Raw genomic sequence first — 14,245 nt, 5'->3', positions numbered from 1 at the left:
CTGACGACACGAAACTTGGTGGGAATGTGAATGGTGGGGAGGCTGTTAAGAGACTTCAAGGCAATTTAGACAGGATGAATAAGCAGGCAAATACATAGCTTTTGCAGTATAATGTGGATAAGTATGAAGTTAGCTACTTCGATAGGAAAAACAGTATGGCAGAGTTTTATTTAAATGGTGATAGATTGGGAAAAGTTGATGTACAAAGGGAACTGGGTGTCCTTGTTCACCAATCACTGAAAGCAAGCATGCAGGTGCAGCAAGCAGTTAAGAAGGCAAATGGTATGTTGGCCTTCATTGCGAGAGGGCTTGAGTACAGGGGCAAGGTTGTCTTACTGCAGCTGTACAGGGCCTTGATGAGACAATACCTGAAGTATTGTGTACAGTTTTAGTCTCTATCCAAGGATGTACTTGCCATAGAAGGAGTGCAGCGAAGGTTCACCAGACTGATTCCTGGGGTGGCAGGATTGCCGTATGAGGAGAGATTGGGCCGACTAGGCCTGGGTATTCACTGGAGTTTAGGAGAATGAGAGGAGATCTCATTGAAACAGATAAAATTTTGACAGGGATGGACAGACTGATGCAGGGATGATATTTCCTCTGGCTGGTGGGGGGTGGGGGGGGGGGGTGGGGGGTGGGGGGCGGGTTGGGTGGGGGTGGTGTCTAGAACAAGGGATCACAATCTCAGGATATAGGGTAGACCATTTAGGACTGAGATGAGAAGAAACTCAGAGGGTGGTGAACCTATGGAATCCTCTACCACAGAAGGCTGTGGAGGCCAAGTCATTGAATATATTTAAGAAGGAAATAGATAGATTTCTGGACTCTGAAGGCATCAAGGGGTATGGGGAGAGTATGGTGTTGAGATAGAGGATTAGCCGTGGTCGTGTTGAATGGCGAAGCAGGCTCGACGGGCTGAATGATCTACTCTTGCTCCTATTTTCTATGTTTCTGTGTAATGTCCAGATTTTGACTGCGTGAAATTCGAGCACGTGTTCTGTTTGATGGTAGGTTTCATCAGCAACTCATTGAGCTTTAATGAACTGCAAAATTGGACAAATGAACTGTTTTGAGATTTTTTCATTCTCATGATATGGGCACTGTTGGCGAGGCTGGTATTTATTGCCTATCCTTAGTTGTCCTGGAGAGGATGGTTCAGTTCTCCACAAGTATTTACTGTGTCCTATTTTGTCTCCAGATTCTGGCAGCTGCCCTTCCTAAAGTTGACTCATTGAAGACGCTGCAGGGTTCTGATCTCCGGGTGAGCTGTGCTCGGCGAAGAAGTAAAGTGAGTTTAGAATAACCCTCTGCCTCTCATCAATGCATTGCAGCCGTTTCAGAAGTAAATCCAGATAATTGCTGAGTCAAGCTATAGGATGAATTTGTGAACCCCTATTTTCAGTGGTGAATCCCATTGGCAGGGACCAGGGTTGGAGAGATGGTGGCGTAATGGTATTGTCACTTAGCTAGTTATCTAGTGGTCCTAGGTTGGTGCTTTGGGGACAGGGGTTCAAATCCCACCTATAGGGCTTCACAACCTGCCCTATTTCTTAATTCTTTTTATATTAAAAGTGTAAGCAATGCCATGGGAGATCTGCTAATAATATTTTAATTGTATTGCATATGCATGCAATTCCTGTAAATATTAAACCTACTCCTTGCAACACTTTCCTGTCACGCCTATTTCCATCAATTACTTCTGTCACATTTGCCTCTCTGCACTTAAACACCACCACTCTCCCCAGCCAATACTTAAACACCTCCACTCTCCCTAACCACCACTTAAACACCACCACTCTCCCTAACCACCACTTAAACGCCACCACTCTCCCTAACCACCACTTAAACACCACCTCTCCCCAGCCGATACTTAAACACCACCACTCTCCCTAACCACCACTTAAACGCCACCACTCTCTCTAGTAACCACTTAAACACCACCACTCTCCCTAACCGATACTTAGCCTTTTATTGAGTTCTTCAACTTCTCTTTGTTAAGAAAGTTAGCGACCTACTCAGTGGGCCTGGGTTCCATCCCCAATTGAGACACCTCCACCCCTCAGCCAGGGTCAAACTATGTTTCTGCCTTTTTTAAAATTTATTTTTATTTTTCATTTACTTACTTTTATTTTTATTCATTTTTTATCCTCTTTTTTATCCCTTTTTTTATCCCTTTTCTATCCTTTTTCCCAAACCACCACCCCCTCCCCCCCACCCCCCCAGCCCACCCCCAAAAGGGCCATCTGTTACTTGTTCCATGTTGTTCCTTCACAGAGTGCCAACCCTTGCCCTGCCATTCACACATTCTGCTTTCTTACCTTTATGCCACTATCAGCACCTCCTTTAGCTCTTACCATTACCATTAACACTCCCTTTCTCTTGTGTCCATGACATCTTTGTCCTTAGCCCCCACCTATCGCTGGCCTTCTATCCTCCTTCATCTGCTCTACCGCACCCCCTCCTTGAACAGTATAAGTATCACCACATTTCTACTCCTCTTTAGCTCTGAAGAAGAGTCACACAGACTCAAAACATTAACTCTGTTTCTCTCTCCGCAGATGCTGCCAGACCTGCTGAGTTTTTCCAGAATTTTCTGTTTATATTTCCACCTTTGTTGGCCGCCCTCTTCTCTGTATTTTCAGGCCCTCTGAAGTTGATTTTCAGTCAACGGAGCTAAAGCTGTTCTCCTCACATTGTTGCTCAAACACTGCCAGCACTGTGCTGGAGAGTGGAATGCAGCATTTATCAAGACTTAATTCAAATGGCGAAATGTGTCGGGTGCTGGAAATATGAAATGTAAACATAAAATACTCAGCACCTGCACGGAGACAAACAGAGTTAAAGTTTCAGCTAAGTCTATGCCCTTGCATCAGGACTGAAGGAGAGTTCGAGAAGTAACAGGGGCAGGGGAAGGGAGGAAAGAGCCAAGAGGAAAGCTCTGTGACAGAGTAAATGAACATCAGAATCCCAGTCAGAAAGACTCCCACTGACTGCCTGAAAAATGGGAGCTGTGATTACGATCCGCAGTTGTTAAGAGCTCAGTCAAAAGGTGATGTGCTGTTCCTCACGATTCCGTTGACCTTCACAAGAGAAGTGTAAGTGACAGAGTGATGGGTGAACTGGGGAATTAAAATGGCAAATGACTGAAAGACAAATTTAGAAAGCTTCCCACTCCCACAGAGATGCTTCCTACAGAGATGCATTGAGGCAGACGAAGGACACGCTTACATCATTTACTGTAACTTATTCTTCCTGGAACAGGTCACTATTCCATGGCTGACCAGGACTCTCCCTGACTCTTACTGCCTTCCATCGGCGTGGTGGAAGGATTTACAGGTTAATAATCGACCTGTTTGGCTGTGCTATGAACGCACCTTCTGTGGCCCTCAGGTCCTGGGGCTGGATTTTATGCGCTCCCGCCGGGTGTGCTTTCAGTGGGGGTTTATGTAAAGTAGTTCAGGTAGCTAGCCCACCGTCTTCCTGCCCACTGCCGAGCTCACACCCATAATACGCTAGGTAGGCGGGGGCTAAAATTGGCAGCCCGTCTAACTTATGTAAATAAATAGTTAAGGATGATTTAGGCTTGTTAAGAAGCCTATTGACCTGAATAATACACTGCCCACACCATCACAAGGTTGGCGTGGGCACTCAGGCAGGAGTGGGCAGATCCCTTGGCTCTGGGACCCCTTTCTGCCCTAATACCCCAGGGACCCAACTTCTTGGGCGGCCATATTCCTCTTCTCCCTTCTTCCTGCAGTCCTGTCAGTGCCCACTACTCAGCCGTGGCACTGCCAGGAGTAACAGAACAGAAGCCCCACTCTCCGCCAAGTTAGCTCTGTCCGTGGGGGTGTTATGGCTGTGAGTCTGGCTGGCACAAAGTCAGCTTCTGGCCAACTTTACCCACGGGGTTGGGGGGGGAGGGGGAGGTGGGCGTTGGGGAAATGAGCAGTCTGACCTCCTTTATAATGCAACCCCTGGAGTTGGACTGAAACCCAGACCTTTTGGCTCGGAGTTAGGGACACTACCCACTACAGCACAAGACCTCCTGACTGGAAGCCCACGGCCTAATTTAATCCAGTCAACCCGTGTTACAAGGCCAAGGTCACCGAGTCTGGAAGCGTATATTTAAAGCTGGTGTGATCCATAAGATATTGAGTCCCCAGTTTGTGTAATGTCTGTATCTTTTGTTTTACCTGCTGCTCTCAAGGGGGAACTGTACCTGAACAGAAGGAATTGTAAGATTACACAGAGATACCTGGAGTTTGATGGTGGCGTCGCCTATGGCATCGGCTGTCTGATGACTCCTCCAAGCATCGGTGGTCGTTGTGACATCTTATCCCTTGTTGACGTTATGGTTTGTATATGTGTGAGGTTGACAAACTTTTTAAAGTGATTCCTTTTTAAAGAAAGCTGTGGGTGGAATTTGATGGCCTGAAGGACAGACTGGGAGGAAACTTTGAAATCAGGTTGTCAGCTCAGGACCAGTACACATTCCTGCCCCCTGGCTTGCTGGCAGCTGGCTTGGGGGGCCCTCAAGACCCTCTATCCTTACCACTAGCTCCGCCCAAGCCATTTCTGCCTCAGGGTCACAGCTGCAGCTGCAGACCACCCTGGGGGGGGTGGGGGGGCACCCCTCCACAGAGTTAGCCTGGCAGCCATGGCCACAAACATTTAAAAAAAAATTTAACCCACCTTTGGATCCACCTCGAGGCGCCCTCGTGTTCTCTTACCTGCCGCAGCAGCGCCCACCTCTCCCACTGGGGCTGCCAGCTGTACATCACTGTGGGCCATCCCACTCACCCAGCCAGGGGACTGCCCCACCCACTGTTCTTAAATGGATGTCGCTCCCAGAGGCGGCCTCTTAAATGGCCAATCCCCAGGAAGATCACGCAGGTGGGAAACCAGGCAGTAGGGATAAAAAACGGGTCCCATAAAATCGTCAAAGGTGGTAAGATTTTGCCCACTATCTTTCATTCAATGAATTTTTATCTGAGTAACAGCTGTATGCTAATATGCAAATCTCTGAAAGTAATGTTCCACTGAATCATAATTCATAATCCTTGAACAATGTTACTGGCGTAGCAATGGTGACTGTGTCTCAAACTAATCGAGCTAAGTGCTTTGGCGTATCCTGAGAGATGTGATAAGCCACTCTACTGAAACAAGTTCTTTCTTGTTCAAAGCGCCTTTACAAGGACAATTTTTGTTTTTATTTCACACAGGGAGACTGCGGCAGCTGTCTAACCACTCCAGCATGTCCTTCTGGGAGTCGACCAAAGGTAAAGCAACTGCTTATTTTCAGATCCGGCCTCTACTAGTCTGCAAATCTCTGACCTTGTGCTCAAAGGAGTCAGCAGAGCTGTTGATGCCAAAGTTGCTGCAGGAGCTCCTCAGAATAGTGTCCTAGGCCCAGTCATCTTAAGTTGCTTCATCAATGACCTTCCTTCCATCATAAGGTCAGAAGTGGGGATGTTCGCTGATGATTGCACAATGTTCTGCTCCATTCATGACTCTTCAGATACTGAAACAGTCCATGTCCAAATGCAGCAAGACCTGGATAATATCCAGACTTGACCTGATAAGTGGCAATAACATTTGTGCCACACAAGACAAATACCACCTCTAACAAGACAGAATCTAATCATCTTCTCTGGATATTCAATGGTTGCCGTTGTTCAATCCCCCCCACCCTTAACATCCTTGAGGTTACTGTTGACCAGAAGCTGAACTGGACCAGCCAAATAAATTATGTGGCTACAGGAGCAGGTCAGTGGCTGGGAATTCAGTGGTGGGTAACTCACCTCCTGACTCCCCGAAGCTTGTCCACCATCTACAAGGTCCAAGTCAGGAGTGTGATGGAATACTCTCCATTTGCCTGGATTTGTGCAGCTCCAAGAGCACTGAAGAAGCTTAAAATCATCCAGGAGAAAGCAGCCTCGCTTGATTGGGACCTTAAATATTCACCACCTTAATCATTCACTACCTTCACCACCTACACATAGTTGCAGCGGTGTGTTCCATCCACATGTTGCACTGCATCAACTTGCCAAGCGTTCTTTGACAGCACCTTCCAAATCTGTGACCTCGACCATCTAGAAGGACAAGGGCAGCAAATGCATGGGAACACCACCACCTGCAAGTTCCCCTCCAAGTCACACAGCACTGACTTGGAAATATATCACTGTTTCTTCACTGTCGCTGGATCAAAAACCTGGAACCCTCTCCCTAACAGCACTGTGGGTGTACCTACACCACATGGACTGCAGCGGTCCAAGAAGGCAGCTCACTACCACGTTCTCAAGGGCAATTAGGCATGGGCAACAAATGGAGGCCTCGTCAGCGCCCACATCCTGTGAAAGAATACAGAAAAACATACAGCATGATTTCACCAATTTTGTCCCAACTACCTGCACAGTGCACACATCAGTTGCCCTTTACCAGAGCAAACCAATCAGCAGTCCGGCCCTGGGCTCCCAACCAGTCGGGGTGCGGGGTGCGGGCAAGACAATGTGTCCATTCTGTCAAAGGAAAGCTTTCTAGTTAAGGGAGCCCCAGAATGTGACAGAAAAGCTCACCAGCACCTAGATTTTTCAGGCTGCAGCAATGACAGGACTTCAATATCACCCCAGGGAAAGATGGCAGAAGGCGGGAGCATGTGGGATTCCTGAGTCAACGTCCCTTTGACTTTTCCTTTCGATTACTCCCGAACCCACCTCAATGACCCGGGAAAATCCTGCCCCTAGGTTTTGAAATTCCAGTGGGGCTGCAGGGAATAAAGTAGGTACATTGATCACAATGATCTACAGCATTGGAGCAAGACCTTGGTCTTCTGTCCAGTTCCCTTAATGGCAGAATCTGGAAATTCTGCCTGTTGCTCCTTCCGTGTTAGCTGTGGCCCAGTGGGCAACACAATCACCTCTTAGTCAAGTCCTAAGCCAAGATAGAACACGAAAACTATCCAGTGCAGTACTGAGGGAGTGCTGTACTGCCAGAGGTGTAGTCTTTCGGATGAGACATTAAACTGAGGTCTCTATCAGGTAAAAGTAAAAAATTCCAGACACTGTTTTGAAGAAGAAAGGGGTGTCCTGGACAAAATTTATCCCACAATTGACTTCATGAAAGAATCTGGTCATTATCACATTGCTGTTTGTGAGACCTGGCTATGCACAGATTGGCTACTGTATTTCCCTACGGCGAAAGCTCTCCAAAAATGCTTCATTGGCTGTAAAGCACTTTGGGACCTCCTGGGGAATGAGGTTTTCCCCAACAAAAGCAAGCTCAACTGAAAACATGTGCCCTATTCTGGGCCAAGGCCCCAAAATCTTTCCCCCTGAACAAGGGGGCTAATGGCCTTCAGAGGTGTATGCTGGAGTCCATTTGAGATGAATATGAGAAACGACTTGATCGTAGTCACGCAGCCTACTAAAGGCCTGCAACCCTCACTGTCGAGGTGCAGACGGTCACCTGCTCCACTGACCTAAGCGGCTTTCCCCACCAATTGCAGGAGAGCAGCAACCCTAGAATTTCAAGGCCCACAGGATTTTATAGCACGGAAGGAGGTCATTCGGCCCACAGTGCTGGTGCTGGCTCTCTGGGAATTCTATCCACTCCGCTCCCTTACCCTGGCAGGTTGCTCAAACCCGAAGTATTTGTCCGCTTCACCGGCAGGCCTGTTCCTGACAAAATAACGTTGCCGGAATCACCTTTAAAACACATAGCTAGGCCAGTGTCACCGTTTGTTCTTGAGGAAGACAATTGTGTAGATTAACTCTTTATTTCGCAATACAGGGAGAGAAAAACAAGTGTACCTACCGCAGCCTTTTCTACGCAGACATCGATGGCTGTAACCAGCAATGTACCTTTGTGACATGGAAGCCCAAATGCTGCAGCAATTACTTTGGAAAAAATTGTAAAGGTGGGTGATAAATTTAATTTAGGCTGTTCGACTTGACCGTGTGCTGATGTAGGCAAATTTATTTCATTGGTTGTGAGCGAAGCTGGCTAGGCCAGCACTTATTGTCCATCCCTTGTTTACAAGTTGCCCCATTGCCTTGCTCTACCTCTGTAACCTCCTTTTTTTTTAATTCATTCATGGGAAATTAGGGTTGGGCAATAAGTGCTGGCCTAGCCAGCGATGCCCACATCCCATGAATGGAAAAAAAATTCGAGATCTGGTTGCCTAACTACAGGAAGGATATCAGTAAGATTGAGAGAGTGCAGAGAAGATTTACTAGGATGTTGCCGGGTCTTAAGGAGTTGAGTTACAGGGAAAGATTAAACAGGTTAGGACTTTATTCCTTGCAGCGTAGAAGGATGAGGGGAGATTTGATAGAAGTTTACAAAATTATGAGGGTATAGACAGAGTAAATGCGAGTAGGCTCTTTCCATTTAGATTAGGAGAGATAAACACGAGAGGACATGGCTTTAGGGTGAAAGGGAAAAGGTTTAGGAGGAACATTAGGGGGAACTTCTTCACTCAGAGAGTGGTGAGTGTGGAATGAGCTGCTATCTGACGTGGTAAATGTGGGCTCACTCTTAAGTTTTAAGTTTAAATTGGATAGATGCATGGATGGGAGAGGTCTGGAGGGTTATGGACTGGGTGCAGGTCAATGGGATTAGTGGAATAATATTTCGGCACAGACTAGAAGGACCGAATGGCCTGTTTTCTGTGCTGTAGTGTTCTATGGTTCTATCTCAATGCTCCTCCAATCCTGGTTTCTAGCATGTTGACACTGCGATTTTCATCGCCCCACCATTGGCGGCCATGCCTTGAGCTGCCGAGGCCCAAAGATCTCCAACTTCTGCCCCCAAGCCTCTCTGCCCTTCCATCTCTCTTTCCTCCTTCAAGATGCTCTTTAAAACAGGCCTCTTTGACCGAACCTTTCGTCGCCTACGCCAATATGTGTCTCAGTGTCAGGTTTTTTGTCGAATTGGAACACATTCCGGATTCCACGCTCCTGTTCTTCCAACATCCCACTTCAGTGGAGGCAGCCAGTGATATAAATGGCCAGCTACCTCCGTGAACCCTGCTTGCGTGGACCCCGGCCTGAATCCAGTCCCACCCCCACGAAGATGGCAAATGCTAGGTTCGGAGGTGGGGGTTGGGGGGGGTGGGGGGACTTAGAAATTCCTGGGATTTTTTACCACGACAGAGACCTCCCCATTGTGGCAAAAATCCAGGCCTCTGTTTCTCTCCACGGATGCTGCCTGACCTGTGGAGTTTTTCCAGCAGTTTTGGTTTTTGTTATTTCTTAATCTCATGATTCTAAGCTTGTAAGAGATGGCTGTTTTGTTTTAGCTTGTCCAGGAGGTCCTGAAAATCCATGCAACTCCCACGGTGTGTGTGACGATCAGTACACAGGCACTGGCAAGTGCCAATGCTCAGATGGATTTCATGGCACTGCTTGTGAGCTGTGTTTGCCTGGGAGATGGGGAACGGAGTGTACAGGTAAGATTATATTGGACAGAAACCAAGCTATGGTTTTATCATTTCTGCTTTGCACACACAATATTTATTTTAATTCTCTACACCTCATTGTGCACCTGAATCACTGCGTAATTAGCCATTTTCTGTTGTTTTGTAAAGACAGTTGTAGAGACGATCTTTCCACTTGCAGGCGAGACCAAAGTTAGGGGCCACAACTCATAGAATCACAGAATGGTTGCAGCACAATAGGAGGCCATTTTGCTAGTTGTGAACATGCCAAGTCTCTGTGAGAGCTAGTCTCGCTCCACCACCTCTAGCCCGCAGCCCTTGCAAACATTTTTTCTCTTTAGATAATTATCCAATTGCCTTTTGAAAGCCAAGATTGAATCTACCTCCACCACAATCTCAAGCAGTGCAGTCCCTCAGAACCTAACCACTTGCTGCATAAAAAATGTTTTCCTCATGTGGTCTCTGGTTCTTTCACCAATCACTTTAAATTGGTATCCCCTAGTTCTTGATCCCCTAGTTTCTCTCTATCTGATCTGTCCAGGTTATCTAATGATTTTGGACGCCTCTATAAAATCTCCTCTTAGCCTTCTCATCTGGATTCACTAATATCCTTTAGGGAAGGAAACCTGCCGTCTTTACCCGATCTAACCTACATGTGACTCCAGACCCAGAGCAATGTGGCTACCTCTTAACTGCCCCTCTGAAATGGCCAAGCAAGCCACTCAGTTCAAGGGATGGGCAGCAAATGCTGGCCCTACCCATGATGCCCACATCCCATTAAAAAATAAAGAACGTTTTCAAACATCACTGAACCAATGTTTAACTCCCAGACACACTCATGACTCACAAAATGGTTTTCCATAGAAACAGGAGCTATTCAACCATTTAATCAGATCACGGCTCCGCATCTTTTACTCAACAAAAAAAGTCTATCAATCTCTGTCCTGACATCTTCAGTTGCCCTGCAGTCCTTTTGGGTGGCAGGTTCCTGATTTCCACAACCCTTTGCTTCCTAATTTCACACTTAAATAGCCTAGTTTTAATCTAAGGTTGTGACTCCTTATTCTAGATTCCCCTACCATAGGAAACAGTAACTCTGCATCCACGTTATCAAGCCCATTTAAACCCTTAAATGAGATCACCCTCAAACTTCTAAACTCAAGGGAACACAAGCCAAGTTTAGGCTTAAACTGTCCTCCAAATTTAACCCTTAAGGCCCAAAAGGCATTAATTGAGGAGATGCAGTAGTCTGTGTAACTCTGCTCTGTCCATTCATGCACTTCCAAGTGTTGTGTGAGCAGTTATTACCTGCATTTCAACTCACCTATTAAACTGGAGTTGGGGAAAACAGAAATTGAAGCAAGATTGTCAAAGAGTTAAGAATTTCTATCACTCATAAGTATTGGGGGCAATTTGAACCTAAACTGGCCATGGGAAAATGACACTGGTATAACATTCCAGTCGATTGAATCTCCTTTGAAATCAGCAGACAATTCTACAGAACGGGGAATAAATCAGGCTTTCTATCCAATCTCATGAGTTTCCCTAAGGGTGAGTTGGGTTAAAATTATCTCCAACTGTATCACAATGTTTGCAATCTATTGGAACTGTCATCAAACCTTCTTAGGCTTGAGAATCTATATTTTAGGATTCTAATTCAGCAAACATAAGATCATAAGAAATAAGAACAGGAGCAGGCCATTTGGCCCTTCGAGCCTGTTCCACCATTCAATCTCATAGTTGATCACCTACCTCAACTCTTGCTTCTTGCACTATCCCCATATCCTTCAATTCCCACAGAATAAAAAAATCTATTGACCTCTGTGTATTGAATAGACTCAATGACTGAGCAATCCACAGCTCTCTGGAGTACAGAATTCCAAAGATTCTCAACTCTCTGAGTGACGAAATTTCTGGTCATGTTGTTCCTAAAAGGCCAACCCTTTTATAATGAGCTCGTAACCCTGGGTTCGAGACTCCTCAGCCGAGGGAATCATTTTCTCAGCACCCATCCTGTCAGCTCTCTTCAGAATTGTATATTTTCCATTGGATCATCTCTCATTCTAACTGAATGTCCTTATAGCCTGTGATTGTGCTGAAAATGGAGTCTGCGATGATGGCATCAATGGCCAAGGAATATGTTTCTGCAATGAAGGGTGGACTGGAAACCGCTGTGAAACACAACTAGGTATGGCATAAGTGAATGACTTGGGTTTTTTTTTGTGATGTTGATTAAGGGATAAATATTGGATAGAACTCTCCTGTTCTTTGTAAAAAGTAGTGTCATGGGGTCTTTTGCATCGACCTTTAAAGAGCAGAACATGCTTCGGTTTAACATCTCATCTGAGAAACAGCACTTCCAACAATACAGCACTCCCTCAGTACTGTACTGGGAGTGTCAGCCTTTTTATTTGTGCTCAAGTCTCTGGAGTGAGACTTGAGCCTACAATCTTCTGAGCTAGAGATGAGAGAGATACCAGCTGAGCCTTGGTTGGTAGAAAAGTCTCCATGTCAATATTGTGTATCTGCCTTAGATACGTATTTCACTTAAAAGTACTTTGCTGCCTATTTTCAAACTGTTCCTGATCCATCATTAACATAAGCTGAATGTCATCACTCCTTATGCCATATCTCATCCACACAATGAATGAACTCAATGACTTTGAACCTTGATAATGGAAAGACACTAATCTGATTATTGGTAGGCTATTCTACACTGTTCTTTCTACCATTTTTTGTATCTTTTATATGAGTGTCATCACTTTTTATGTCATATCTCATCCACACAATGAATAAACTCAATGACTGTTCAACTTTGAACCTTGATAATGGAAAGACACTAATCTGATTATTGGTAAGCTATTCTACACTGTTCTTTCTACCATTTTTTGTATGTAAGTGTTTTGCTTAGAATGACTGATTGTAAAGCTTGACTCAATTCGACCCTTGACCGTGACAGATGTTGACTTTTAAAGAAATAAACCCTTGAATTGAAAAATTGAAATTGGGAGCACGCCATTTGATGTCACTAACCAATAATAGTGCCCCTTACAGTTTAATTGGAACCAGATCCTGCTTGAACTGTAGCAGTGAGATCATTTAACCTCATGTCAATAATGGTTCCACACAGTGTAAGGGTTGCCATTTTTCACTATCAATAGTCAATAGTGCATCTCATCTTTCCAAATCATCGATTTTCTCCCTCCTGTTCCCACCTCCGCCGTAGGAAATTGGCAGAACTCTTGGAGAAACTAAGTCAACGGTCAAAGATGGCCTTTAACACTGGCTTTTCTGGGGTGCCACCACTTTCCAGCTATAGTTACAGGGAACCACCCCAAAGCAGTATCCTATCGTAATGTCTTTATAATGCTTTCTTTTCATTCTTTGGTAGCTGTGAAGCCAGTGTGTTCACCTGCTTGCTCTGAAAATGCAATCTGCAAGGACAATAATACATGCGAGTGTAAGCTGTACTACGACGGTGATGGAAGGACATGTGTGGGTGCGTTAACTTGTCCCTTTTTGCATTACCATCAGTGATATGCATGTGTGAAATGTCATGAGTGAACTGCTTTACAATGGCCAAGGAAAGGAGCTAACATAGGGCCAAGAGGAGGCCATTCAGCCCCTCAAAACTATCCACCATTTAATGAGATCATGGCTGATCTATTACCCTACTCCTGCGTTTTCCCATATCCCTTAATACCTTTGGTTAGAGCTTTGTTATCCTTGCAAGTTGTTTAATTGTTAAATAATCTTCACAGGATGCATATAAAGTTCAATTCCATGTCCCACTAAGTTGCATCTCAAACTAATGACAATAATGAGATCTCAGTGTTCTAATTCAGGATTAAGCCACCAAGGAGGCAACAGTGCTAAGAACTGTCCCTCTCCAAATGTAGGTGTTCTAGTGGTATTGTCACTGATCTAGTAATCTGGAGACCTACGGTAATGCTTTGGGGACCTGGGTTCAAATCCCACCATAGCAGACGATGAAATTTGAATTCAACTAAAATCTGGAATTAAAAGTCTCATGATGATCATAAAATGAAAAAAATCTATCTGGCTAATTAATGCCCTTTAGGGAAGGAAATCTGCCATCCTTACTTGGTCTGGCCTACATGTGACACCAGACCCACAGCAATGTGATTGACTCTTAAATGTCAAGCCACTCAGTTGTATCAAACTGCTTGAAAACCTTAAATGAATTAAATCAGCTGGACCACCCAGTATTGACCTGGTCACTGGAAACAACAATGACAAATCCAGCCCTGTCAAACCTGCAAAGTCCTCCTGAGTAACATCTAGGAGCTTGTCTCAAAATTGGGAGAGCTGTCTCACAGACTAGTCAAACAACAGCCTGACATAATCATACCTTACAAACAACATCTCAGACAACACCATCACCATCCCTGGGTATGTCCTGCCCTACCGGAGGCACAGACCCGGCAGCAGTGGCAGCACAGTGGTATACAGTTGGGAGGGAGTTGCTCTGGGAGTCCCCAACATTGACTCTGGACCTGATGATGTCTCATGGCATCAGGTCAAACATGGGCAAGAAAACCCCTGCTGATTATCACATACCACCCTCCCTCAGATGATGAATCAGTGCTCCTCCATGTTGAACATCACTTGGAGGAAGCGCTGAAGTTGGCAAGGGCACAGAATGTGCTCTGGGTGGGGGATTTCAATGTCCATCACCCAGAGTGGATCGGTAGCACCACTGCTGACTGAACTGGCCGAGTCCTAAAGGACATAGCTCCTAGTCTGGACCTGCAGCAGGTGGTGAAGGAACCAACAAAAGAGAAAAAC

At 45.5% G+C, this 14,245-nt stretch overlaps 1 protein-coding gene across 4 annotated transcripts in view; it reads left to right on the top strand.

Annotated features, from left to right (window-relative positions):
• Positions 1-14,245, top strand: part of stab2 (stabilin 2) — a 178,070-nt gene that overhangs the window by 130,586 nt on the left and 33,239 nt on the right. For 3 of the 4 annotated variants that reach the window (XM_041215939.1, XM_041215938.1, XM_041215942.1), the window contains 7 exons: positions 1,199-1,288; positions 4,208-4,354; positions 5,223-5,279; positions 7,789-7,915; positions 9,299-9,448; positions 11,520-11,624; positions 12,828-12,935. In XM_041215939.1, the coding sequence (XP_041071873.1) occupies positions 1,199-1,288; positions 4,208-4,354; positions 5,223-5,279; positions 7,789-7,915; positions 9,299-9,448; positions 11,520-11,624; positions 12,828-12,935 (784 nt within the window). The remainder of the gene's footprint in view (positions 1-1,198; positions 1,289-4,207; positions 4,355-5,222; positions 5,280-7,788; positions 7,916-9,298; positions 9,449-11,519; positions 11,625-12,827; positions 12,936-14,245) is intronic. The other variant, XM_041215940.1, reaches the window with a different exon arrangement.

Source organism: Carcharodon carcharias, chromosome 21 (genome assembly GCF_017639515.1).
Source record: "Carcharodon carcharias isolate sCarCar2 chromosome 21, sCarCar2.pri, whole genome shotgun sequence".
Taxonomy (NCBI): Eukaryota; Metazoa; Chordata; class Chondrichthyes; order Lamniformes; family Lamnidae; genus Carcharodon; species Carcharodon carcharias.
The sequence above is the reverse complement of the archived record's forward strand: the minus strand, read 5'-3'. Positions and strand labels throughout refer to the sequence as shown.